General features: G+C 44.8%; 1 protein-coding gene across 1 annotated transcript in view; it reads left to right on the top strand.

Annotated features, from left to right (window-relative positions):
• Positions 1 to 26,924, top strand: part of USP12 (ubiquitin specific peptidase 12) — a 74,649-nt gene that overhangs the window by 27,768 nt on the left and 19,957 nt on the right. The window contains exons 2-3 of the mRNA XM_044292669.1: positions 9,600 to 9,680; positions 22,865 to 23,078. Coding sequence (XP_044148604.1) covers positions 9,600 to 9,680; positions 22,865 to 23,078 — 295 coding nt within the window. The remainder of the gene's footprint in view (positions 1 to 9,599; positions 9,681 to 22,864; positions 23,079 to 26,924) is intronic.

Here is a 26,924-nt window from a genome sequence, read left to right as displayed (position 1 = left end):
CACATGAGCGTTGTTTTTAACGCATCACTTGTACGTTCAGTGCAAATCGCAGCATGCTCTATAATGTCCGATTTTGACGTGACGCAGGCCCCATAGAAGTGAATGGGGTGTGTGAAAATCGGATGGCATCCGCAAGCAAGTACGGATGCCATGCGATTTGCACGCATGGTTGCTAGGAGACCATCGGGATGGAGACCCGATCATTATTATTTTCCCTTATAACATGGTTATAAGGGAAAATAATAGCATTCTGAATACAGAATGCATAGTAAACCAGCGCTAGAGGGGTTAAAATAAAATAAAAAATAATTTAACTCACCTTAGTCCACTTGTTCGCGAAGCCGGCATCTCCTTGTGTCTCCGCTGCTGATGAACAGGACCTGGGATGAGCTGCTCCATTAAATAGAGCTTAAGGACCTTCGATGACGTCACTCCGGTCATCACATGATCTTTTACCATGGTGAATCACCATGGTAAAAGATCATGTGACGTACCATGTGATGACCGGAGTGACGTCATCGAAGGTCCTTAACCTGTATTTAATGGAGCAGCTCATCCCAGGTCCTGTTCATCAGCAGCGGAGACACAAGGAGATGCCGGCTTCGCGAACAAGTGGACTAAGGTGAGTTAAATTATTTTTTATTTTATTTTAACCCCTCTAGCGCTGGTTTACTATGCATTCTGTATTCAGAATGCTATTATTTTCCCTTATAACCATGTTATAAGGGAAAATAATACAATCTTCAGAACATCAATCCCAAGCCCGAACTTCTATGAAGAAGTTCGGGTTTGGGTACCAAACATGCGCGATTTTTCTCACGCGAGTGCAACGCATGACAATGTTTTGCACTTGCGCAGAAAAAATCGTGCATTTTCCCGCAACGCACCCGGCTCTTAGCCGGGCCAAAAAAATGACGCCCGTGTGAAAGAGGCCTTAGGGTGCATGTCTGTGGAAGGGTCAGAAGAGATGGCTTTCAGCTATGTAATGTGTAGGTCTAGCCGTATAGAACTTAAATGGGTATTGTAGTTACAGAAAGTTAGCCGCTGTCCACAGGATAGGGCAGGGATCAGACACCTTCAGCACTCCACCTGCTGTGAAACTACAACTCCCAGCATGCAAACATACCCTGCTGTTCTTGTAACTCCCACAGAAGTGAAAGGAGGATTCTGGGAGTTGTGGTTTCAGAACAGACTGAGTGCGGGGGGTTGCTGATCTCTGGGATAGGGGATGACTACCTACCGCTGGGACCCCCACCAATCACAAGAACGGGGGTCCTGTACCCTGTGGAGCCCTCCTGAAATGGACGGAGCAGCTTTTCTCTTGATCGGTGAGGGTCCCTGTGGATAGGGATTGAATTACATTCTATAACTGGGATACCCCTTTACTTACTCTGGGGATCTGTTAGGGCTACGGTTAGTGGTCGTGATTTTTGCAAATTTTAGCTTCAGCAACATAACGGAGAACTAATTATAACTAGTGTTGAGCGAACTTGTGTTTTAAGTTCGGCGTCTAAAGTTCGGGTTATCGGAGAATCGCGTTATGGATTCCGCTACCACAGACCATAACGGAATTTAGAATCCATAACGCGATTCTTCGATGACTCCGAACTTAAAAAACAAGTTTGCTCAACACTAATTATAACCTCAAAAGACTGAGCCCCGCAGGACACATGGCCGTCTGTGAGCTGCACAGTCTGAGCGAGGTTCTGTCGTACACATTTACAGACGTGGACAAAATTGTTGGTACCCTTTGGTCAATGAAAGAAAGTCACAATGGTCACAGAAATAACTTTAATCTGACAAAAGTAATAATAAATTAAAATTCTATAAATGTTAACCAATGAAAGTCAGACATTGTTTTTCAACCATGCTTCAACAGAATTATGTAAAAAAATAAACTCATGAAACAGGCATGGACAAAAATGATGGTACCCCTAGAAAACACAGAACATAATGTGACCAAAGGGACATGTTAATTCAAGGTGTGTCCACTAATTAGCATCACAGGTGTCTACAACCTTGTAATCAGCCATTGGGCCTATATATATGGCTCCAGGTAATCACTGTGTTGTTTGGTGATATGGTGTGTACCACACTCGACATGGACCAGAGGAAGCAAAGGAAAGAGCTGTCTCAAGAGATCAGAAAGAAAATTATAGACAAGCATGTTAAAGGTAAAGGCTATAAGACCATCTCCAAGCAACTAGATGTTCCTGTGAGTACAGTTGCACATATTATTCATAAGTTTAAGATCCATGGGACTGTAGCCAACCTCCCTGGACGTGGCCGCAGGAGGAAAATTGATGACAAATCTAAGAGACGGATAATCCGAATGGTAACAAAAGAGCCTAGAAAGACTTCTAAAGAGATTCAAGGTGAACTTCATGCTCAAGGAACATCAGTGTCAGATCGCACCATCCGTCGTTGTTTGAGCCAAAGTGGACTACATGGGAGACGACCAAGGAGGACACCATTGTTGAAAACGAATCATAAAAAAGCAAGACTGGAATATGCCAAACTACATGTTGACAAGCCACAAAGCTTCTGGGAGAATGTCCTGTGGACAGATGAGACAAAAATCGAAGTTTTTGCCAAGGCACATCAGCTGTATGTTCACAGACGAAAAAATGAAGCATATCAAGAAAAGAACACTGTCCCTACTGTGAAACATGGAGGAGGCTCTGTTATGTTCTGGGGCTGCTTTGCTGCGTCTGGCACAGGGTGTCTTGAATCTGTGCAGGGTACAATGAAATCTCAAGACTATCAAGGAATTCTAGAGAGAAATGTACTAGCCAGTGTCAGAAAGCTTGGTCTCAGTCGCAGGTCATGGGTCTTGCAACAGGACAATGACCCAAAACACACCGCTAAAAACACCCAAGAATGGCTAAGAGGAAAAAATTGGACTATTCTAAAGTGGCCTTCTATGAGCCCTGACCTCAATCCTATTGAGCATCTTTGGAAGGAGCTGAAACATGCAGTCTGGAAAAGGCACCCTTCAAACCGGACACAACTGGAGCAGTTTGCTCATGAGGAGTGGGCCAAAATACCTGCTGAGAGGTGCAGATGTCTCATTGACAGTTACAGGAAGCGTTTGATTGCAGTGATTGCCTCAAAAGGTTGCGCAACAAAATATTAAGTTAGGGGTACCATCATTTTTGTCCATGCCTGTTTCATGAGTTTATTTTTTTACATAATTCTGTTGAAGCATGGTTGAAAAACAATGTCTGACTTTCATTGGTTAACATTTATAGAATTTTAATTTATTATTACTTTTGTCAGATTAAAGTTATTTCTGTGACCATTGTGACTTTTTCTTTCATTGACCAAAGGGTACCAACAATTTTGTCCACGTCTGTATATCTGTGTGATCTGCCCCATCCGGTCTCAGGATGTCGGCACTGCTGCTGTGGAACTTCTTGTTTCCATGTCCACCGTCCTGCCCTGTGGTGAATGACATTGCTGGTCACTGTGCATACAATACATATCTTACTGGGTCACATGCCACTTGGGGCATGTGTCCCCGCTGCAGTAACACATGTGACACCCCCTCCCATTTATTCTGGAAGTTGACAATCAGGGACCGGTGCATGATGGACTAAAGGAGCTGGGATTGAGCATCGGGGAGCAGGGAAGTATGCTTCTTCCTACTGCCAGACCTATGGGAGGGGGTATCGCCCAAATGTCTATAAAAGCTGGACAACCTCTTTAAGGGTTTGAAGTCAAAGGGGGGGGATTTATCAAACTGGTATAAAGTAGAAGTGGCTTAGTTGCCCATTGCAACCAATCAGATTCCACCTTTCATTTTCCAAAGGAGCTGTCCAAAATGAAAGGTGGAATCTGACTGGTTGCTATGGGCAACTAAGCCAGTTCTACTTTACACCAGTTTGATAAATCTTTCCCAAAGTCTTGACTCTAATCCCATTGAGATGCTGTGACATCAGCAGATATGTCCCTATGACACCGGCTGACCTGTTACATGTACGTTTGGCAGATGAAGACATCTGTGTTGGTCCCGTGTTCTGAGCAAAATTAAGATTTAATATATGCAAATGAGAGTCTAGGATCAACGGGGGAGTTGTCATTGCACCTAGAGGCTCTGCGCTCTCTGCGACTGCCTCGTCCTCTGCACTTTAATTGACAGGGACAGGCAGTGAAAACCTCATCATATCTGTCCCTGACTTCTTCTAAAGTCAGTGGCACCTGAACAGCTGATCAGTGGGTGGTGCTGGGTGTCGGACCCCTGCCAATCTAATATTGATGACCTATCCTGGGGGTTAGGTCATCAATATTAAACACCCGGAAAACCCCTTTAAGTCTCTGCTCTTTCTGAGCTCAGTTGTACATGGGGGGGCTATCTTATTTGTGACTGACAGCTTTCTCTGTATACACACTTATGGTACAAATTGCAGATCTGCAAAACATGGATACTCGCCGTGTGTGTTCTGCATTTTGTGGAAAGCCCACGGCAAGCCTTATGATAGAACCAGTCCAATAGGCAATACTGTCTCTTTTGCAGGGCCGCAGAACGGAAGTATGGATGCGGACAGCACACGGTGAAATGAATGGGTTAGCATCCGTCCCGCAAAATTGCAGAACAGATGCGGGCCCATAAATACGGTTTTGTGATTACACCCTTATACAGAGGATGCTACCAATCGGAAGAGGCCTAGGTTACAGAATTTAGCATTGCTGATCTGCTGCAAGGGTCCCAACAGGAAAAATATTGTGTTAGGCTACATGCACACGACCGTATGTGTTTTGCGGTCCGCAAAAAAAAAAAAAAAAAAAAGGGATGCCATCCGTTTATTTTTTTTATTTTTTGCGGATCCATTGTAACAATGCCTAAAGTGGACAAGAATAGGACATGTTCTATATATTATTATTTTATTTTTTTAAGGGGCTACGGAACGCACATACTGATGCGGACCCATTGAAATGAATGGGTCTGCATGCTATCCGCAAAAAAACTGAACGGACACAGAAACAAGCAACATTCGTGTGCGTGTAGCCTTTCATGGATTAACATTGGAATAGAAAAGGTAGATTTAAAAATATATAAAATGCAGACCTTGTGGAATATATTACATTTATTTTTGTATTTGACCTTTTTGGGTGTTGGACGAGTCCTTCCTCGGATTCCCATCTGCAGGTACTGGTGTAAGATGTGGGCAGCGGGTGGCAGCTCCCGTGTCCATATTATCCGGAAGGATCTGTTTTCCACATCGTGTCGTCATGCAAACTTCTCCGACTAGGTGATTGCATTCTGTGAGTGGTTGATCTGCTCCATTACCGCGCTGAAGCGTTTACCTCCGCGTCGCTTCGTACACCTGATAATGGAGATGATTCTAGATTATCGCAGCAATCTTCGTCCTATTACTGGCGATGAGCCGGGAGCACTGCACATTAGCGTAATATTGGAAAATTGATGTTTTCTTTTGTCTGGCTTTTTGCTCACATGAGTATTAGAAGAAGTTTAACCCTATATCACTGGATGGGAAGAAGACAAGCCGGCGGAGGCAGCGTGATCCTCCGGGCAGCATCCTGCTGGGAAACCTGGGCTCCATGAGGAGGTTACCATCCCCCAAAACATTTATGGAGACCACGTACACTCCTTCCTGGCTGGACTATTGCCTAATGGCAATGAGTTATTTTGTGAGGGTAAGGGTCCATTCACACATCCGTGTGTGTTTTGCGGATCCACGGATCCGCAAAACACAGACAGCGGCAATGTGCGGCACCAAGAGAATATGCCATAGGACATGTTCTATTTTTTTTCTGGATCGGAAGTGCGGGTCCGCAATTCCAGGTGTGCGGCCCCATAGAAATGTATGGGTCCGCAATTCCGTTCCGCAAAATGCAGAATAGAATTGCGGATGTGTGAATGGACCCTCATGCAAACATTTTTCAGGAACGGTCTACGGAACGTAAGAAAGATCTAGATATTGAATTTGCCTCCAGATTTTCCAGACCCCATCCGATCAGGTCCCTGTGGGATATGCTGGAAAAACAAATCTACAATTAGCAATTGACCCCTGGCAAAAATGAGTCCGACCCGTGGAGGTCCCACCTTGCAAATTACAGGACTCGGGTCTCAGACGTTTGTGTCCTATCCACTTATCGCGCTGCGCTGTGCTGTGCCGTTTCCACATTTCACAGTCCCCACTTTTTGGGGTGGGAAAACTGGGAATACCCTCTTAATGGATCTGATGCTAACCTTTTGGTGCCACATACCACACAGGACTCCGTTATTGACAGCCCTTAGTCTGTAGAACAGGGATCGGCAACCTCCGACACTCCCGGTGTTCTGAAACTACAACTCCCAGAATGCTCCATTTACTTTTATAGGAGTTTGAAGAACAGCTGAGCATGTTTGCATGCTGGGAGTTGTAGTTTCACAGCAGCTGGAGTTCTGAAGGTTGCTGATCCCTGCTGTAGAACCTCACCTTTGCCTACCAGGGTACACCATATACAAATATAACTCGTGCCTAAATACAAGGGGCAGAAAGTGTGAAATAAAAAAACAAAAACAGCACAAATAACCCCCGTGTCTGTAAACGATGTATCCCCTATATAAGTACAACTGTAACGGAAAGTGGGGACAATGTAAAAGGGTTTCATTTGCACTTTTTATTTTAAAACGAATAGGAAAAACAGACTAATAGCCCCCTTTTTATTTGTTTTTGAATTTACAGAGTATATAAAAAAAATACTAACATAAAAGTGACAAAAATACAGCCCCATGTCTGTAGTATAAGCTCTATGTATAAAGTATGTATGTATGTTCCGCAATCACTCTAAAACGCAACTATCGATTTCAATGAAACGTGGTATACCCATCCCTTGCTACCTGGAAAGAAATCTTGTGGGGGTCTCGGCTCTCTAGGATGTACCGTTCCTAGATATTCCCAAAAAATGACCTGCATTAGCCAATACAAGCCTGCAAGTCTTTCTCTTCATATCCCAACTGCCATACACACGTTCACATGTCCCTTATCAGCCAATAGAAGCTCGCAGGCTCTTAGTCTCCACATACACACAGTTTTACTCCAGGTTTCCATAACACAGCCATTTTTCTTCACTGCTGTAGGTCAGCTTTAGGCTAGGGCTAAACGACGACATGTGTCGCACAACATTTTTTATAATGATAGTCTATGGTGTTGCACTGCAATATGTGCCATACTGCGACGCGACAGGAGGCCTCATGCACACAAATGTTTTTTTCTTTTCGTGTCTTTTTTTTGCGGACCATGTGCGGAACCATCCATTTTAATGGGTCTGCAAAAAAACAAAACTGAAGGTACACCATGTGCATTTCATTTCCGTTCTGCAAAAAATTAGAATATGTCCTATTATTGTCTGCATTTACGGACAAGGATAGTACTGTTCTATTAGGGGCCAGCTGTTCCGCAAAATACGGAATGCACACGGACGTCATCCGCATTTTTTGTGTACCGCAAAATACATAGTCGTGTGCATGAGGCCTTAGGATGGGTTTTTACCCTCTAGAAATAAATGGCCGTGTTTCTTGACAGCAAGCAGAGGCCTTGAAAGTGATGAGAAATTGAAGAACCAAGTATAATTGAAAAATTGAAGCCTTATTCACATAAAACGGGCCGCGCTTTCATTCTTCGGGTGAATGTGATTGTTTTCTTGGAGACTTTGTCCATGCGGTGTTATATTCTGGTTTATGGCGCGGGAACCTTCTGGTAAACAGGCAGGTAGTAATTAAGTCCTTTCCGCTGGGATCTCATTACCTTGCTGTGTCAGGTTGGTCGTGCTGGCTCAGTGAGCCCTTCTCATCCTGCTGTATGAACTGATCGAGGCTTATTGTGTAGACGAGGTTTTCCATCTCTATGTAGTGAAAGGTACCTTGTAGTAAGGGAATATTCACACACAGCAGATTTATTGCAGACATTTCTGCAATTGCAATTTGGTTCCATTCACCTGAATGAGGTTGTTTGGCAGCAAGCACAAGGACCTGTCCCCTTTCCTGACATGTCTGCTTTCATAGTTACTTGCACCCCCCCATGTAAGGGTACTTTCACACTTGCGGCAGAGGATTCCGGCAGGCAGTTCCGTTCGCTTCCAGGCCTCCGCAAACACGGGGAGAACATACAAACTCCATGCAGATGTTGTCCTTGGTCGGATTTGAACCCAGGACCCCATCTCTGTAAGGCACCAGTGCTAACCCCTTAGATGAGGTCAGGACGGGTTTATAGAATGTTTCTGTTCAAGGACCTCGTAAATGGCCAGATACAGAAGGCGTGCGGGGGAATTTATGGAACATTTTTGTGCCTCATACGAGAGCTTGTTTCTCTCTTCCCCCCCCCCCCTCCTTTGGCAGCCTGGTTGTGACTTTGACCATCTTGTCACGGATGTCATCATGGACGTGTAAAAGAGGCCTGTGGTTCATCTGTGAAGATGTCCATCAAGCATCTGTGTTTAGTCCCTATGTCACTCCGTGAAAACCACTGGCAAAATACGGATGACGTCCGTGCTGTGTCAGTGGTTTTCACAGACCCGTAGACTAGTGTATGTGAGGGATCCGTAATCGAGGACAAAATAGAGGATGCTTCCGTGGTGTCACCACAGAGCCACGGTCCATGTGTGAATAGACGCGTTAAAGTCAAAAGATACATGAGCGATCCCTGGAGATCAGACGGCAAACGTCCGCAATTCACTGACGTTTTGTGCGCACTACTTTGGTTGGAATGTATCAAAGGCATTTTTTTTATGCCATTTTCCCCCTTCCTGGTGCAAAATGTATTGCACGTTGAGCAACAGTTAAAAAAATTTGCATTGGAGGAAAATTGCATAAAAAATGCCTCTGATAATGCCCCCCCCGAGTGATTGAGCGGTGCGTCCCGACGACGGGTGACTGCCTCACTCCACATCTGCAGTTTGATCTCTTCTTTTCGTTGTCAGTCCTAAAACCCGATGACCACCTGAAAATCCATTCTAGTCATTTATTTACAGCAACCTCATACAGCTCATCATCCTCCACAGCTGACCAGCCACTCCCATCATCCTCCTCCAGCGAGTTCAATATTGTGAAACTGCCAGAGTGAGAGAGGATGCAATAATCCTCAGCTGCCTTTCCCCAAAAAAAGCCGCGCTGGAGTTTGCCGGTCACAGCATGAAGGGACTGGTTGTAGGGAGCGGCTCGGTCGGCCATGTTTGTGGGATATGTCTAGACAGCTCAGCAGTTCACAACAGCAAGCGTTCAAAAGAATCGTCCAGAGCCGTATTCGTACTTGTGACCAAGTCAGGGATTTTTATTTTTTATTTTTTGTCCTGAAATCCTTTATCTCATGCCAGAGACGAGCGCTAAATTTTTTGCAATCAGGTTTTGGTCACCATCTCCTCGCAGCTAAAATGATGCTTTGAAATTGCCTCCTTGCTGTGACATCAGAGTCACGCTTCTTTATGGAAAGTGTTCACCAAGTGGCTTTGATGTTGAACAACAAGTCCCAGCATTGCTTAATAAAAAAAATAAAAAATTCAGTGCCTTATGTGTTGCTGTTCTATTCCCCACACTGTGAACATGTAAGTAAAAGCTATAGAGATCTCTAATGGCGCCTTCTTTCTCTCCTCTCCAGGGCGCCAATGCCTCGGCTTTAGAGAAAGAGATTGGTCCGGAACAGTTTCCAGTGAACGAGCACTACTTTGGCTTGGTAAATGTAAGTGACCATTATTTCTATATTGTCATTGAACTTGAAGATGGATTTTCTCTTTGTGCACGGTTTGGTCATATTTTATTTTTTTGCTGGGGCTGGCACCATATACTGTAAGTGAATTACCATGTTATTTGCTTTATAAGACGCATGTAGGCTTTAGAGAAGGAAAATCTTAAAAAAAAATATATATATTTTTCATCAGACCCCCAATCGGACCCCCAAACTTTATCAGGCCTCAGATCAGACCCCCTCCAGTCTTTATCAGACCTTAGTTCAGATGACAGTAAAATAAATCAAACTACTTACCTCTCCTGCTCAGACTGCTCTTCCTGCACTCGCCGCTCCCTGGTCTTGTTCTGGCCCTGCACTGTGACCTGATGTGGCACAGTGTCGGGTCATGGTGCTAGCAGCACTACACTTACTGCTCCCCGTGCTTCTTGCTTACTAATAAGGCGCGGAGAGCAGTGAGTGGAGCAGGCGCCATTTTTAAAGTGTAACTGCTATTCTTCTTTATTTTTTTGTAATGTGTTGGGGCAGTGATACTGACCATTTTTGTAATATACTTTAATTACTGAAATCGCACATTTCTGTTAGAAAAATAGCTCTAAATTGGCCCATTTTGAACCTTAAAACGCTCCTCTGTCTTCTGTTTACATAAGACAGTCAATGTTGAGCAAGTCTCCATAGTTATGTAAACAGAAGACAGAGGAGCGTCGCTGAGGCTCAAAATGGGGCCACTTTATTGCTATTTTCTAATAGAAATGTGTGATTTTAGTAATTAAAGTATATTACAAAAATGGTCAGCATCACTGCCCCTATAAATTACATAAATAAATAAAAGAAAGAGTTTCACTGTAAACACCCTACTACCGATGTAAATGTATGTTTGGAGGTCGGGAAGGGGCTAAAGGGTTTTTCCTATAATAAATGCGTATCGCCTGTACACAGGGATCGATAAGCAGTGTCTGACTGAGGTCCAGTGTCCACTGTTTCAGTGGAGTGGTGGTTATTAGGGATGAGCGAACTTGTGTTTTCAAGTTTGGCATACAAGGTTCGGGTTATATAAATTCTGTAATGGATTCCGCTACCGCAGACTGTAATTTATGGTCCGTGGTAGCGGAATTCATAACGAAATTCTTAGAGAACCCCAACTTGAAAACACAAGTTCGCTTAACACTAGTGGTTATGCATGGGCACCACTGATCTTTTCAGTCTCTATGCTATGGACATGGCACGGCTAGATTTTCTCTGCTCCATTCAAAGGACCCTGGTTCTCGTGTTGTGGGAGTCCCATTAGGCTACTTTCACACTAGGGTTTTTCTTTTCCGGCGCGGAGTTCCGTCCTAGGGGCTCAAATCCGGAAAAGAACTATTCTTTAAACATTATCCTAATGCATTCTGAATTGAGTCCGTCCCTCAGGATGCATCAGGATGTCTTCTGTTCAGTCTTTTTGACTGATCAGGCTTTTCAGAAAAACGTAGCATGCAGTATTTTTTCCTCCGGCCAAAAATCCTGAACACTTTGAACGCCTGATCAGGCTTTTTTCCCATTGACTTGCATTAACGCCGGATCCGGCACCGTGTGTTCAGTCAAAACGGATCCGGCTTTTGCATGTTAAACCCGAAAAATAGGAAAAAAAAGTTAAAGTCCATAAATGGCGGATCCGTTTTTTCCATTGCATTTTTCCATTGTGATCGAAAGCCTGATCAGGATTCAAATGTAATCAGTTTTCACACGTTTTTCCGGATCCAGCGGGCAGTTCCGGTGTCGGAATTGAACGCCGGATTCAAACAACGCTAGTGTGAAAATAGCCTTAGGGCTCTTTCACACTTGCGTTCTTGTCTTCCGGCATAGAGTTCCGTCGTCAGGGCTCTATGCCGGAAGAATCCTGATCAGTTTTATCCTAATGCATTCTGAATAGAGTGAAATCCGTTCAGGATGCATCAGGATGTCTTCAGTTCCGGAACGGAAAGTTTTTTGGCCGAAGAAAATACCGCAGCATGCTGCGCTTTTTGCTCCGGCCAAAAATCCTGAAGACTTGCCGTAAGGCCGCATCCGGAATGAATGCCCATTGAAAGGCATTGATCCGCATCCGGCCTTAAGCTAAACGTCGTTTCGGCGCATTGCCGGATCCGACGTTTAGCTTTTTCTGAATTGGTTACCATGGCTGCCGGGACGCTAAAGTCCTGTTTGCCATGGTAAAGTGTAGCGGGGAGCGGGGGAGCAGCATACTTACCATCCGTGCGGCTCCCGGGGCGCTCCAGAGTGACGTCAGGGCGCCCCACGCGCATGGATGACGTGATCGCATGGCACGTCATCCATGCGCATGGGGCGCTCTGACGTCACTGTGGAGCGCCCCGGGAGCCGCACGGACTGTAAGTATACCGCTCCCCCGCTCCTACTATGGCAACCAGGACTTTAATAGCGTCCTGGGTGCCATAGTAACACTGAAAGCATTTTGAAGACGGATCCGTCTTCAAATGCTTTCAGTACACTTGCGTTTTTCCGGATACGGCGTGTAATTCCGGCAAGTGGAGTACACGCCGGATCCGGACAACGCAAGTGTGAAAGAGGCCTAAGGCTGGTTTCACACGGGCGTTTCGGATTAAGGCCGGATGCGTTCAGGGTGCGTTCAGTGAAACTCGCACTATTTTGCAAGCAAGTTCAGTCAGTTTTGTCTGCGATTGCGTTCAGTTGTTCAGTTTTTTCCGCGCGGGTGCAATGCGTTTTGATGCGTTTTTCACGCGCGTGATAAACTGAATGTTTACAAACAACATCTCTTGGCAACCATCAGTGAAAAACGCATCGCACCCGCACTTGCTTGCGGATGCAATGCGTTTTTCACGCAGCCCCATTCACTTCTATGGGGCCAGGGCTGCGTGAAAAACGCAGAATATAGAACATGCTGCGATTTTCACTCAACGCAGAACTGATGCGTGAAAAACAACGCTCATGTGCACAGCCCCATTGAAATGAATGGGTCAGGATTCAGTGCGGGTGCTATGCGTTCACGTCACGCATTGCACCCGCGCGGAAAACTCGCTCGTGTGAAAGGGACCTAAGTCAGACCCCAATTAATCAGACATTTATCACCTAATAGATGTGAAGTGTTGTTTACGGAAGAACCCATGCATTTGCAGGATTTTACCAGGATTGCCTTTTAGAATATTTTTTTTGCCGTGGAATTCACCTATTTCTATTGCAGAGGGTTAAAGCCGTGACCTAATCAGCATGTAAGGCTTCTTTCACATCTGTATTTTCCTTTCCGGTTTTGAGATCTATCAGAGGATCTCAAAACCGGAGAAAAACACTTCAGTTTTGTCTCCATTCATTGTACCAGAATGCATTTCGTTGCGTTCCCGTGACGCGCACACAAGCACTGCAAGCTCCGTTTTTGAGTGCGCCAAGGGATACTGAGCAAGACTGATCTGGCATGAAACATAATCTAAGTAACTGGTACCGGATCCGTTGTGAATAGCACACTGTGTAAATGATGCCTTAATGGATGCATTGCGTAGTTGCGGCCTTCTGGAGTGGTGTTTTTTTTTTTTTTTTTTTTTTTTTATGCATGCACGTCTCCAGATCAGCAAATATATTATTCTAGTCTGTAATATTACTGATGTATTAGTATTATAGCTGCCATTAATTTTGTGATGCCAGTAGGGATGAGCGAAGTGAGCTTCGGATCCTAGGTCCTAAGTCCCTACGCTCAAAACTCTTTTAATGCTGTACGGAGACGAAAAAAAGGATGGGCTCCGGCAAGGCGAAGTGAGTTATCACTGAAGGTCTCGTGAGACTTCGGTGAATAACTTCGGCATTTGATTATTAAACTAAAATACCATTAAGGGCTCTTTCACACTTGCGTTCTTTTCTTCCGGAATAGAGTTCCGTCGTCGGGGCTCTATGCCGGAAGAATCCTGATCAGTTTTATCCTAATGCATTCTGAATGGAGAGAAATCCGTTCAGGATGCATCAGGATGTCTTCAGTTCCGGAACGGAACGTTTTTTGGCTGGAGAAAATACTGCAGCATGCTGCGCTTTTTGCTCCGGCCAAAAATCCTGAAGACTTGCCGCAAGGCCGGATCTGGAATGAATGCCCATTGAAAGGCATTGATCCGGATCCGGCCTTAACCCCTTAATGACACAGCCTTTTTACACCTTAGGACCAGGCCATTTTTTGCAAATCTGACCAGTGTCACTTTAAGTGGTGATAACTTTAAAACGCTTTGACTTATCCAGGCCGTTCTGAGATTGTTTTTTTTGTCACATATTGTACTTCATGACACTGGTAAAATGAAGTAAAAAAAAAATTTTTTTTGCACCAAAAAATACCTAATTTAACAAAAATATGAAAAAAAATTGTAAATTTCAAAGTTTTCTGTTTCTCTACTTCTGTAATACATAGTAATACCCCTAAAAATTGTGATGCCTTTACATTCCCCATATGTCTACTTCATGTTTGAATTATTTTGGGAATGATATTTTATTTTTTGGGGATGTTACAAGGCTTAGAAGTTTAGAAGCAAATCTTGAAATTTTTCAGAAATTTACAAAAAACAAATTTTTAGGGACCACTACAGCTCTGAAGTCACTTTGCGAGGCTTACATAATAGAAACCACCCAAAAATGATCCCATTCTATAAACTACACCCCTCAAGGTATTCAAAACTGATTTTACAAACTTCGTTAACCCTTTAGGTGTTGCACAAGAGTTATTGGCAAATGGGGATGAAATTTGAGAATTTCATTTTTTTGGCAAATTTTCCATTTTAACCCATTTTTTCCACTAACAAAGCAAGGGTTAACAGCCAAACAAGACTGTATCTTTATTGCCCTGACTCTGCCGTTTACAGAAACACCCCACATGTGGCCGTAAACTACTGTACGGCCACACAGCGGGGCGTAGAGTGAAAGGTGCGCCATATGGTTTTTGGAAGGCAGGTTTTGCTGGACAGTTTTTTTGACACCATGTCCCATTTGAAGCCCCCTGATGCAACCCTAGAGTAGAAACTCCATAAAAGTGACCCCATCTAAGAAACTACACCCCTCAAGGTATTCAAAACTGATTTTACAAAGTTTGTTAACCCTTTAGGTGTTGCATAAGATTTAATGGAAAATAGAGATACAATTTCAAAATTTCACTTTTTTGGCAGATTTTCCATTTTAATATTTTTTTTTCCAGTTACAAAGCAAGGGTTAACAGCCAAACAGAACTCATTTATTTATGCCCCTGATTCTGTAGTTTACAGAAACACCCCATATGTGGTCGTAAACTGCTGTACGGGCACACGGCAGGGCGCAGAAGGAAAGGAATGCCATACGGTTTTTGGAAGGCAGATTTTTCTGGACTGGTTTTATTGACACCATGTCCCATTTGAAGCCCCCCTGATGCACCCCTAGAGTAGAAACTCCAAAAAAAGTGACCCCATTTTAGGGGGTCAGGGACCGCGGGGATCAGAAACTGCAGAAATCGCAGCAAACCGCAGGTCTGAATTGACCTGCGGTTTGCAGCGATCGCCGACATGGGGGGGTCACGGGACCCCCCCGCGCATTTATTCTAGGTGCCTGCTCAATGATTTGAGCAGGCACCGGGTTCCGATCACTGCCAGCCGCACGGCAGTGATCAGAAATACACAGGGCGTACCTGTACGCCCTATGTCCTTAAGAGGTTAAGCTAAACGTCGTTTCGGCGCATTGCCGGATCCGACGTTTAGCCTTTTCTGAATGACGCTAAAGTCCTGGCAGCCATGGTAAAGTGTAGTGGGGAGCGGGGGAGCAGTATACTTACAGTCTGTGCGGCTCCCGGGGCGCTCCAGAGTGACGTCAGGGCGCCCCACGTGCATGGATGACGTGATCGCATGGCACGTCATCCATGCGCATGGGGCGCTCTGACGTCACTCTGGAGCGCCCCGGGAGCCGCGTGGACTGTAAGTATACTGCTCCCCGCTCCTACTATGGCAACCAGGAGTTTAATAGCGTCCTGGGTGCCATAGTAACACTGAGCGCATTTTGAAGACGGATCCGTCTTCAAATGCTTTCAGTACACTTGCGTTTTTCTAGATCCGGCGTGTAATTCCGGCAAGTGGAGTACACGCCGGATCCGGACAACGCAAGTGTGAAAGAGGCCTTAATGTCACCTGTGGCCGTGCTTGCGGGCCGCAATGCACGAACACCGACCGTGGGGCAACGGTTCGCGGACCCATTCACTTCTATTGGTTTCGCGTTCCGCCAAAAGGACATGTTCTATCTTTTTGCGGAACGGAAGTACGGGACGAAACCCCATGGAATTTCTGTTCTGTGCTTTCGTTCCGCATCTCCGGATTTACGGACCCTTTGAAGTAAATGGGAGCGGCGCCAGTGTATTGCGGATCCGCAAATGCGGTTCGCAGTATGGCAACTGGGCAGCACACGTTCGTGTGCAGGAGGCCTAAAACAGGTATCTGAAGTCCGGCTTTGGTACCAAGTTTTAAAATGGTTTTAAAGTTGTAAAATCCAATCCCAAAGTTACTCACCGAAGTCTTGCCGGAGCCCATACATTCGCCTCTTCGTACAGCATTTTAAACAAAGTTTTGAGCGAATCGACTTTGGATCTAGGACCGGAAGCTCGCTTCGCTCATCCCTAGATGTTGGTATGCTAGAGGGAGTTGCGGCCTCTGACATTGCTGTTTTACGAAGAACGTTCTGACTGTAGTGCTTCAATAGTCGGAACGCCGCAACAGATGCCTAAATACGCTCTAATTTTATATAACTGCTCCAAAAATAGCAGACGTCCCAGAAATGTAAGAGAAATCTGTCTCCCGTCTTCACTTTTATCTGAACAAAAACCCTCCTTCTAAAATGACACTGTGCTGGAATAAATAACGTGGATTTTCACAAGTGATGGCAGCGTTCCCAGATCACAAACTTGTTTTTTTTCCTCAAGAATGCGGCTCCGGTGCTTTATATAAGCCTGCTTTTTTTAGGTTTAAAGAATTCTATTTGCAAAGCGTGACAGCTGGGTGTCTGCGCCGCTGTTCAAAGGGGATGCAGGGCTTTAAAAGCGAAACTTCAAGGCAGCCTGTCATCAGTTTCACACCGCTCAAACCACGGGTGGCATCAGACTGCCACGGGCTCCCTCATTACAAAGAACTACGTTCAGCTCTCTAATTCTGCGGCGTTTCATATAGAACATGGCTCTGAAAAGAGTGTCCTCAGGGCGGCTCCCCTCCAGCTTCTCATCAGTTGGCCTGGTTGACAGATTTCTCCCGGTTTGTGTATAGGGAGAGCCTTGTCGATCAAGCCGAGCCTGGTGGAGAGAAGCTGGAGGGGATCCGTCCGATGGACACCCCTCCGCGTGTTCACAGCATCATCGGCTGCCCCTGTGATATGATGGAAGAATTCTCACAAAGGACGATCCTTATGAACTGCACATCTCCATAAGATGCCATATTACCGAGCTGGGAGAACGTCGCTGTCTATACCCCGCTGCAGCCTGCGTTCAGCTGTGCCTTGTGTATGTGGCCTTAGTTTGCGGCTGTATAGCTTTAGGCTTGGTAACCACCATTGTCCCATTTATTATCTGCATTTCCCTGTTCCTTCACACTTAGACAGTGTATCACTCCACGGGGACACCACTGACAACAAGAGAAGTACCTGGAAATCTGTGCTTTGTTCTGTCACCCCAGTGGAGGTGAATGTCGGCATAGTTCAATATAGAATGTTTTCATGGTTCCCCCTGATAACTGCAGCGTCCTTTCCTTTCTGACTAGCCTGATTAGTCACTGTTCCGCTCTATCCTTACAGGTGCCCATACACAATAGACTAAGAGGAGAACCCACCAAATTCAGCAACATTCATGAAATGTTAAGGGGTTATCCTGACTCTCCCTGGATTGCAGATGTTGGGGATAGCAGCATCAGACATATTGGATTTCCACATGTCCAGTCCTTTTGTTATCAAGGGAGATAAACCATTCCTAGAGGTGTCTGGCGGCGGCTTATTCTCCATCCTTTTAAGAACACACACGTGCAAGGGGATCGGAAGGAATATCTGGAATGTTTGACTACCTTCTAAGGTGTATGGCTACCTTAAAGGGATGTCTCGCTTCAGCAAATTGCATTTATCATGTACACAAAGTGAATACAAGACACTTACTAATGTATTGTGATTATTCATATTGCCTCCTTTGCTGTCTGGATTCATATATTTTTTTAACAGATTATACACTGTTTGTTTCCATGGTTACGACCACCCTGCAAATACAGCAGCGGTGGTCATGCCAGAAACAAGCAGTGTATAGTGTGATGGAAAAATGAATCCAGCCAGCAAAGGAGGCAATATGAACAATCACATTAGTAAGTGACTTATGTTCACTTTCTCTATGTGATAAATGCCATTTGCTGAAGTGAGACATCCCTTTAACCCCTCTGCCTCTCCTCCCGCTCTCTCTTCACTGGTTGCCCACAGGGAATCAAAATGCACAATATGACCTCCGAAGTTCTCCTTCCCAATCCTACGTACCATACAAGTCAGCAGAGTCCCTCAGGCGCCATTGGGGTGCGTTGTGTGACAGATCTGGGACTGCACGGACCATGACACAGATGTGATCAGAGCGTTATGGAACTTCTGTATTTCCCATGATGGTCCTGGTGGTATAGGAGACCCCAGCAGTGTCTGTACAGAAGCGACTGTAGAAACCGCCATTATACCGGTCATCACTTCAGAAGAAATTAGGCTGTTCACTGCGTGTTTTATGTGTAATCCGCTTTATCCACAAATGCATCATATGGAAATCACAATTGCTGCTCTTTTCACGGCTTTTTCCTCTTGATTTGTTTTCGGGTTATCTCACATACTCCGTCTGACAATCCTTTTATTATCCAGGAGCTTTCGGGACAAATTTCTGTCTGTGCTGAATGTCCATGTTAGGCTACTTTCACACTCACGTTTTGTGCGGATCCGTCATGGACGGCTCTGTTCAGATAATGCAACCATCTGCATCCGTTCAGAACGGATCCGGTTGTATTATCTGTAACATAGCCACGACGGATCCGTCTTGAACACCATTGAAAGTCAATGGAGGACAGATCCGTTTAATATTGTCAGTGAAAACGGATCCTTCCCCTTTGACTTACATTGTGTGTCAGGACTGATCCGCATCGTCGGGCGGACACCATAACGCTGCAAGCAGTGTTTTGGTGTCCGTCCCAAAGCGGAATGGAGACTGAACTGATGCAAACTGAGCGGATCCTTTTCCATTTAGAATGCAAACTGATTGTGAGAGCCATGAACGGATCTCGCAAACGGAAAGCCAAAACGCCAGTGTGATAGTAGACTAACCGGTCTCATCTTGGCTCCTTGATAAGGAACATAGGGGAGGAAAAAGGGAACCTGTCATCACGTTTTGCCCATACAACTTATGGCATGTTGCCGCTGGGCACATTGCACTGTTTTTTCAATCTTATTTTTCTTAAAGGGAACCTGTCACCGGGATTTTGGGTACAGAGCTGAGGACATGGGTTGCTAGATCGCCGCTAGTATATCCGCAATACCCAGTTCCTATAGCTCTATGTGCTTTTATTGTGTATAAAAACCGATTTGATACATATGCAAATTAACCTGAGATGAGTCAGAGCTTGAAAATATGACTCTTCTCTGGTCACACAAGTAAGATATGACTCTTTTATATTAATTTGCATATCTATCAAATCAATGTTTTTACACAATAAAAGCACACAGACCTATGGGGACTGGGTATTGCGGATGTGCTAGTGGCCATCTAGCAACCCATGTCCTCAGCTCTGTACCCCAAATCCCGGTGACAGGTTCCCTTTAAAGGGCATCTGTCAGCAGATTTATCCCTATGACACTGGCTGACCTGTTACATGTGCACTTGGCAGCTGAAGACATCTGTGTTGGTCTCATGTTCATATGTGTCCGCATTGCTGAGAAAAATGATGTTTTAATATATATGCAAATAATCCTCCAGGAGCAATGGGGGTGTTACCATTACACCTAGAGGCTCAGCTCTCTCTGCAACTGCCATTCTGTCTGCACTTTTTTTTTTTCTCAGCAATGCGGACACATATGAACATGGGACCAGCACAGACGTCTTCAGCTGCCAAGCGCACAGCCTGCCCACCTCGCTGTGATTGACATTCCCTGAGCTTGCTGACCTTGGTACCGGCTCATCACAAACTTGCTGTGAGAGGCTCACAGACTTCTTGCGCGTGCGCTGTGAGCTACTGAAGATGAGGCTCACTGCACATGTCTCAAGCGAGGAGCAGACTCATGGGGTCATTTATCCATCTGGTATAAAGTAGAACTGGCTTAGTTGCCCATAGCAACCAATCAGATTCCTCCTTTTAATTTTTGACATCTCCTTTGTAAAATTAAAGGTGGAAACTGGTTGGTTGCTATTGCACCAGTTTGATAAATGACCCCAACAGTGTTCCATAAGCAGGAGCAAGATTATAGACGAGCTGATGTCAGGAAGGGGTTGTCGGTCACGGCGAGGTGGGCGAGCTGGCGGTGGTGACTCAAGAAATCCAGTTATACGCCCCCCTCCCACACTGAGCTCAGGTCAGGCCAAGATACTAACGTTTATTTCAGGAAATCGGCTTTATGGTCAGTTTTAAGAAAAATAATTTTGAGAACTGTGTAATGTGCCCAGCAGCCATTTACTGCCTAGGCAAAATGTGATGACAGGTGCTCTTTAGTCGTCTCATTTCAGAAAATGGCATTTATCGTGTAGATAAAGTTAATATGAGGCACTTACTAATGTATTGTGATTGTCCATATTGCCTACTTTGCTGGCTGGATTCATTTTTCCATCACATTATATGATATGCGTGCTCCCCCAGTCGCGGCCACCAGCGAGTTTCTTGTAGGGTGCATGCACGACCACCGCTGATGGATTGCAGGGGGTCGTAACCATGGATGCAAACAGAGTATAATGCAATGGAATAAATGAATTGTCAGCAAAATAGACAATATGGATACACAATACATTAGTAAGTGGCTTATGTTAAAGGGGTTTTCCGGGTTCAGAGCTGACATACCCTTATTTTCACCCAGGCAGCCCCCCCTGAGGCTAGCATCGGAGCAGCTCATGCTCCAATGCACTCCCTTGCCTGCGCTAAATCGCGCAGGGCACGGGCTCTTTTGTTTTTAATAACACACTGCTGGCGGAAGCTTCCACCCGGCAGTGTGTTCGGTGACGTCACCGGCTCTGATGGGCGGGCTTTAACGCTACCCTAGCCGTTTTACTGGCTAGGGCAGCGCTAAATCCCGCCCATCAGTGCCAGTGACGTCACCATGGTTCCTGGCAGCCCCATGGAGAGCCCTGTACGTCACCGGATCTCCAAAAAATGCCTTTGCCCTGCGCGATTTAGGGCAAAGGAGAGCATCAGAGCATGAACTGCTCCTATGCTTAAGTCAGGGGGGCTGCCGGGGGGAAAATGGAGGTATGTCCGGGTTCAGCTCTGAAACTGGACAACCCCTTTAACTCTGTCTTTATGATGCCATTTACTGAGGTAAGACAACTTCTTTAAGCTGTCTGTACACATAAGAACATCAGCCACACCCTTCAATTTCAACAGGTTGGAACGACCATCTTAGGCCTCTTGCACACCACCGTATGCCCTCGAAGACATTGTCTGTGAGCGGGCCATATGTCCCGGAGCGGCATTGATCGCGTGCACACGAGAGTAGACAGCATTATAGATTACAATGAGGCTGTGCACGTCAGGCCGCCCGTGGGTCTATTGTCCTGCACTAAAGAGATCATATTAGTGCGGGATGATAGTCCCGCGGGCGGCCCGAAGTGCACAGCATCATTGTAATCTATGTGGTGGTGTACTCCCGTGCGCACGATCAATGCCGCTCCGGACCGTATGTCTTGGAGGGCATACGGTCATGTGCAAGAGGCCTAAGTTTGTATAGGGATTTCCAGACCCACTCCTGATGGTACAGAGAAGTTGCACCAGAGGTGTAAGGCCACCTGCACATGGAGCGGATTACTCAAGTTTTTTTCTGCACAGATTCTTGTACAGAAAAAACGCAGTAAATTGTATGGGATTAGACCAATCTCATGTACACTTTGCTCATTCCGTGTGGAAATTGACCTGAAGTACAGATTTATAAATTCGCAGCATGTCAATTGTTTGCAAGTATTGGTGCAGATTTCACCCCTTTCAATGGAAGGGCGAGATCTGCAGCCAAACGACATTGACACCGACCTGTATTTGGCTCAGAATAACTGATGGAAATAACTGATCAAATAAGTACAAAACCTCCCTTTAAATGCCTATACTTTGATTCCCACCTCAGCCGCTTTTTTTTTTTTTTTTTTTTGCAGAAAGTAATAACAATGCCTTAAAACCTTCTCTCTCATTATTTTGGCATTGGCAAATAATAATAATTACGGTAATCCTAATTGACCAAAAACAGAAAAAGGTTTATTCTGATTTCATGTCGGATATTGAGAAAAACATGTATATGTGTCTTTTTATATAGTGTATGTTAACTTCTGGTTTCAACTGTAAATTGACATGCTGCAGATTTTAAAATCCGCACGGAAAAAATCTGCGTCGTGTGCATGAGAATTTCATATTCTCGTAGAATACAATGTACATGACCTACATGAATAAGGGTACTTTCACAGTAGCGTTTTTGTTTTCCGGTATGGAGTTCCGTCACAGGGGCTCTATACCGGAAAAAAACTGATCAGTTTTATACTAATGCATTCTGAATGGAGAGCAATCCGTTCAGGGTGCATCAGTTCAGTCCCTCTTACGTTTTTTGGCCAGAGAAAATACCGCAGCATGCTGCAGTTTTCTCTCCGGCCAAAAATCATGAACACTTGCCGGATCAGGAATTAATTTCCATCGAAATGCGCCGTTCTTTCCTTCCGCGCATGTGCAGACCATTAAATCTGTGCGAAAAATAAATACCGGATTTGTTTTTTACGGATGACAAATGCATCCGTTTGCGTCCAGATTGCCGGAATCCTCTGCCGCAAGTGTGAAAGTACCCTAATTCTTGACAACTTCTTTTAAGTGTGACAACATGGCGTCAGCTAATCTAGCGCTCACATGTGTTGAGTGGACTTTGGCTATTAGTGCTATACATGTGGTAATTTCTGTGTGTTTTTTTTTTTTGTTTTTTCTTTTCTCACTTTTTATATTTTTATTTTTTTATACCCTTAGTTCGGGAACACCTGCTACTGCAACTCTGTCCTTCAGGCACTTTATTTTTGCCGCCCTTTTCGGGAAAAAGTTCTTGCCTACAAAAGCCAACCAAGAAAGAAGGAGAATCTCCTCACCTGCTTAGCCGATCTCTTCCACAGTATAGCCACGCAAAAGAAAAAAGTTGGAGTCATTCCTCCAAAGAAGTTCATTACCCGGTTACGGAAAGAAAATGGTAAGTAACTGCTGTATTACTCACCCAAGTTGGTAGAACTATAGACGCTCTGGGTATCGGTATCTGTGTGTGCGGGGGGTGGGGTGGAACTGCAGCAAATCCGCAGCAACCTCAACTTGCATAGCGCAGTGGCAGAACTAGAATTGACTGGTCCCCACCGCCTCCCCCAGAAAGTTCTTTGCAACCCCTGCTCCTGTGGCTAGTTAAGATCACTCTCCGGCCAGGCCCGACAGCCGCTCTGTCCGTTTCCTACTCGTGTATCCTGTAGGTTACTGTTGAGTGGGCAGGAGCTCTCGCAATCACACACTGCGAAGTACAACGCATTGAACACGTTTGTGTGAAACCAGCCTAAATCCTGGCTGCATAATGGTGGTGACTTGGTGGCTCTTTAACCAGGTGATAGGTTCCCTTTAACCCCTTCACGCCCGATGACGTACGTGTGCGTCATCGGTCCGGTCTTTAAACATGGCTCCCGATCGCGTGCGCTGCTGACGCCATAGCCGCAGGTGGCCGCCTGCTTCTTATAGCAGACACCCGCTGCTCATGTCCGCAACCGGCAGTAATGCCGATCGCGGACGTTTAACCCCTCAGATCCCGTGGTCAATCTTTCAGTTATGCTCCGGCTCATCCGTGTGGCGATCGGAGGAGCTGGAGCGTGTGTACAGCAGCCCCTGTCTTAATTAATGACAGGAGGCTGCTGCATAGTATTTCCTGTGGAGCCCTTGCCTGTAATAGGGCTCTATAGAAAAGTAGTAAAATGATCATAGATTCCAATGCTAGTGCATTGGGGTCTATGATGATAGCAATCATATGATTGATTGTTATAGTTCCCTATGGGAACTATAAAAAAGTGTGTAAAAAAATTTAAAAATAAAACCCTAAATTCAAATCGCCCCCTGTTTCCCAAAAGAAAAATTAAAAGAACTAAAAAAAAAAAATACACATCACCGGTGTCGCGATGTGCGAAAACGCCCATAGTATAAAAATATATTCCCCATGCGGTAAACAGCAAAAGGGAAAAGGGAAAAAAGCGGCCAAATGGCAGATTCGTCATTTTTGGTTGCTTCATTTCCTACAAAAAATTTAAATAAAGTGATCAAAAATTCACACACACCCCAGATTGGTATCAATGAAAAGTTCAGATTGCCCCGCAAAAGATTAGCCCCCATACAGCTCCATACACATAATATGGCGACAAAAAAGTAAAAGCGATACGCAAGAAAAATGACATATAAGGTATCGCCGGATTCGTACTGACCTGTAGAATAAAAGTAACTGGTCAGTTTTATCGAACATCGTAAAAAAACAAACTGTGGTGGAATAGTTTTTTTTTTTTTTTTTTTTTTTGCAATTTCACCCTATTTAAAATTATATATATATATATATATATATATATATATATATATATATATATATATATATATATATATATATATATATATATATATATATATATATACACAGTGAGGAACAGAAGTATTTGAACACTATGCTATTTTGCAAGTTCTCCCACTTAGAAATCATGGAGGGTCTGAAATTCACATTGTAGGTGCATTTCCACTCCGAGAGACAGAATAAAAATAAATAAATCAGGAAATCACATTGTATGATTTTTAGAGAGTTTATTTGTCTTGCACTGCTGAACATAAGTATTTGAACACCTGAAAAAATCTGAGTTAATATTTGGTACAGAAGCCTTTGTTTGCTATTACAGAGGTCAAACATTTCCTGTTGTTCTTGACCAGGTTTGCGCACACTGCAACAGGGATTTTGGCCCACTCCTCCACACAGATCTCCTCTAGATCTGTCAGGTTTCGGGGCTGTCGCTGAGCAACACAGAGTTTCAGCTCCCTCCAAAGATATTCTATTGGATTTAGGTCTGGAGACTGGCTAGGCCACTCCAGAACCTTGATATGCTTCTTACGGAGCCACTCCTTGGTTATCCTGGCTGTGTGCTTCGGGTCGTTGTCATGTTGGAAGACCCAGCCATGACCCATCTTCAATGCTCTGACTTAGGGAAGGAGGTTGTTGCTTAAAATCTCACAATAAATGGCCCCATGGTCCTCTCCTTAATACAGTGCAGTCGTCCTGTCCCCTTCGCAGAAAAGCACCCCCAAAGCATGATGTTACCATCCCCATGCTTCACAGTAGGGATGGTGTTCTTGGGATTGCAACTTGGCCTTCTTTTTCCTCCAAACACGACGAGTGAAGTTTAGACCAAAAAGTTCTACTTTAGTACTCATCTGACCACATGACTGTCTCTCATGCCTCCTCTGGATCATCCAGATGGTCATTGGCGAACTTCAGCCGGGCCTGGACATGTGATGACTTGAGCAGGGGAACCTTCCGTGCAATGCATGATTTGAAACCATGACAGCGTAGTGTTCTACTGACAGTGACCTTTGAAACTGTGGTCCCAGCTCTCTTCATGTCATTGACCAGCTCCTCCCTTGTAGTTCTGGGCTGATTCCTCACCTTTCTTATCAGTGATACCACACGAGGTGAGATCTTGCATGGAGCCCCAGTCTGAGGTAGACTGACAGTCGTCTTTAGCCTCTTCCATTTTCTAACAATTTCTCAAACAGTTGATCTATTTTCACCAATCTGCTTGGCAATTGCCCCGTAGCCCTTTCCAGTCTTGTGGAGGTCCAAATTTTGTCTCTAGTTTCGTTTGACAGCTCTTTGGTCTTGCCCATGGTAGTAGTTGGCGTCTGACTGACTGTGGAGTGGACAGTTGTCTTTAAAGAGCTCAGACAGGTGCTACTAAGTTAGATTAATGAGTGGAGTAGAGGGGGACTTTTTAAAGGCACGGTAACAGGTCTTTAAGAGCCAGAATTTTTGCTGTTTCTCAGGTGTTCAAATACTTATGTTCAGCAGTGCAAGACAAATACATTCTTTAAAAATCATACAATGTGAGTTCCAGATTTTTATTTTTTTATTCTGTCTCTCAGAGTGGTAATGCACCTACAATGTGAATTTCAGACCCCTCCATGATTTCTAAGTGGGAGAACTTGCAAAATCGCAGGGTGTTCAAATACTTCTGTTCCTCACTGTATTATATATTATTTTCCCTGCTTTCCTCTACATCATGTGCAATATTAAATGGTGGCTTTGGAAAGTACAACTTGTCCCGCAAGAAACAAGCCCTCATATGGCTATGTGAACAGACAAAGTTATGCCTCTGGGAAGGCAGGGAGCGCAAAACAAAAACGCAAAAAAAAAAAAAACCTCCGGGGGTGAAAGGGTTAATTCGCAGTTTGCCGTAGCCTAAAAGAGAAGCTTGGAGCGGCTTTGAAAATGTAGATGAATAGGGATCTCTCTGATGGCCAAATGTAAAGAGAGACGTGTAGTGCTGCAGCCCATTCAGTGCTTTATCCAGATACCACTCTACGGTATGTGCTGCTGCTCCTGGTCAATATCCCAACAATCTGTTCATCTGTGATGGTGCTTAGGGCTCAGGCACCCAGTGATCACACACTGATCACCTACCCGAAGTATAAGCAATCAGTGTATATTCCCATTAAACCCATTTATTATTGTGGAATTACTTACAGAGCAGTTCCATAAAGTCATTCTAGCAGTCATCCAATGATGTGATGTGAACGTCATAGTTGGATGGCCGTGTAAGATGTATGGGGAGCAGACTTTTGGAGAAAGGAGGGTCGGCATGTTGGAGATGATCTTCGTTTCTTCAAGGTGACAAGGCGCTGTCATGGATGTCTGGCTGCAGATTATGGCAATCACCCCACTGAAATCAACTTGCATACTGGACATGTGTTCTATATCAGTCTCCAAGGAAAGAATTGTCCCTCAATGGCAGATATTCATGCAAAATAGGTCCGGATG

Source organism: Bufo gargarizans, chromosome 1, assembly GCF_014858855.1.
Source record: "Bufo gargarizans isolate SCDJY-AF-19 chromosome 1, ASM1485885v1, whole genome shotgun sequence".
Classification (NCBI taxonomy): domain Eukaryota; kingdom Metazoa; phylum Chordata; class Amphibia; order Anura; family Bufonidae; genus Bufo; species Bufo gargarizans.
Note: the sequence above shows the minus strand (reverse complement) of the source record. Positions and strands in the feature narration are given on the sequence as shown.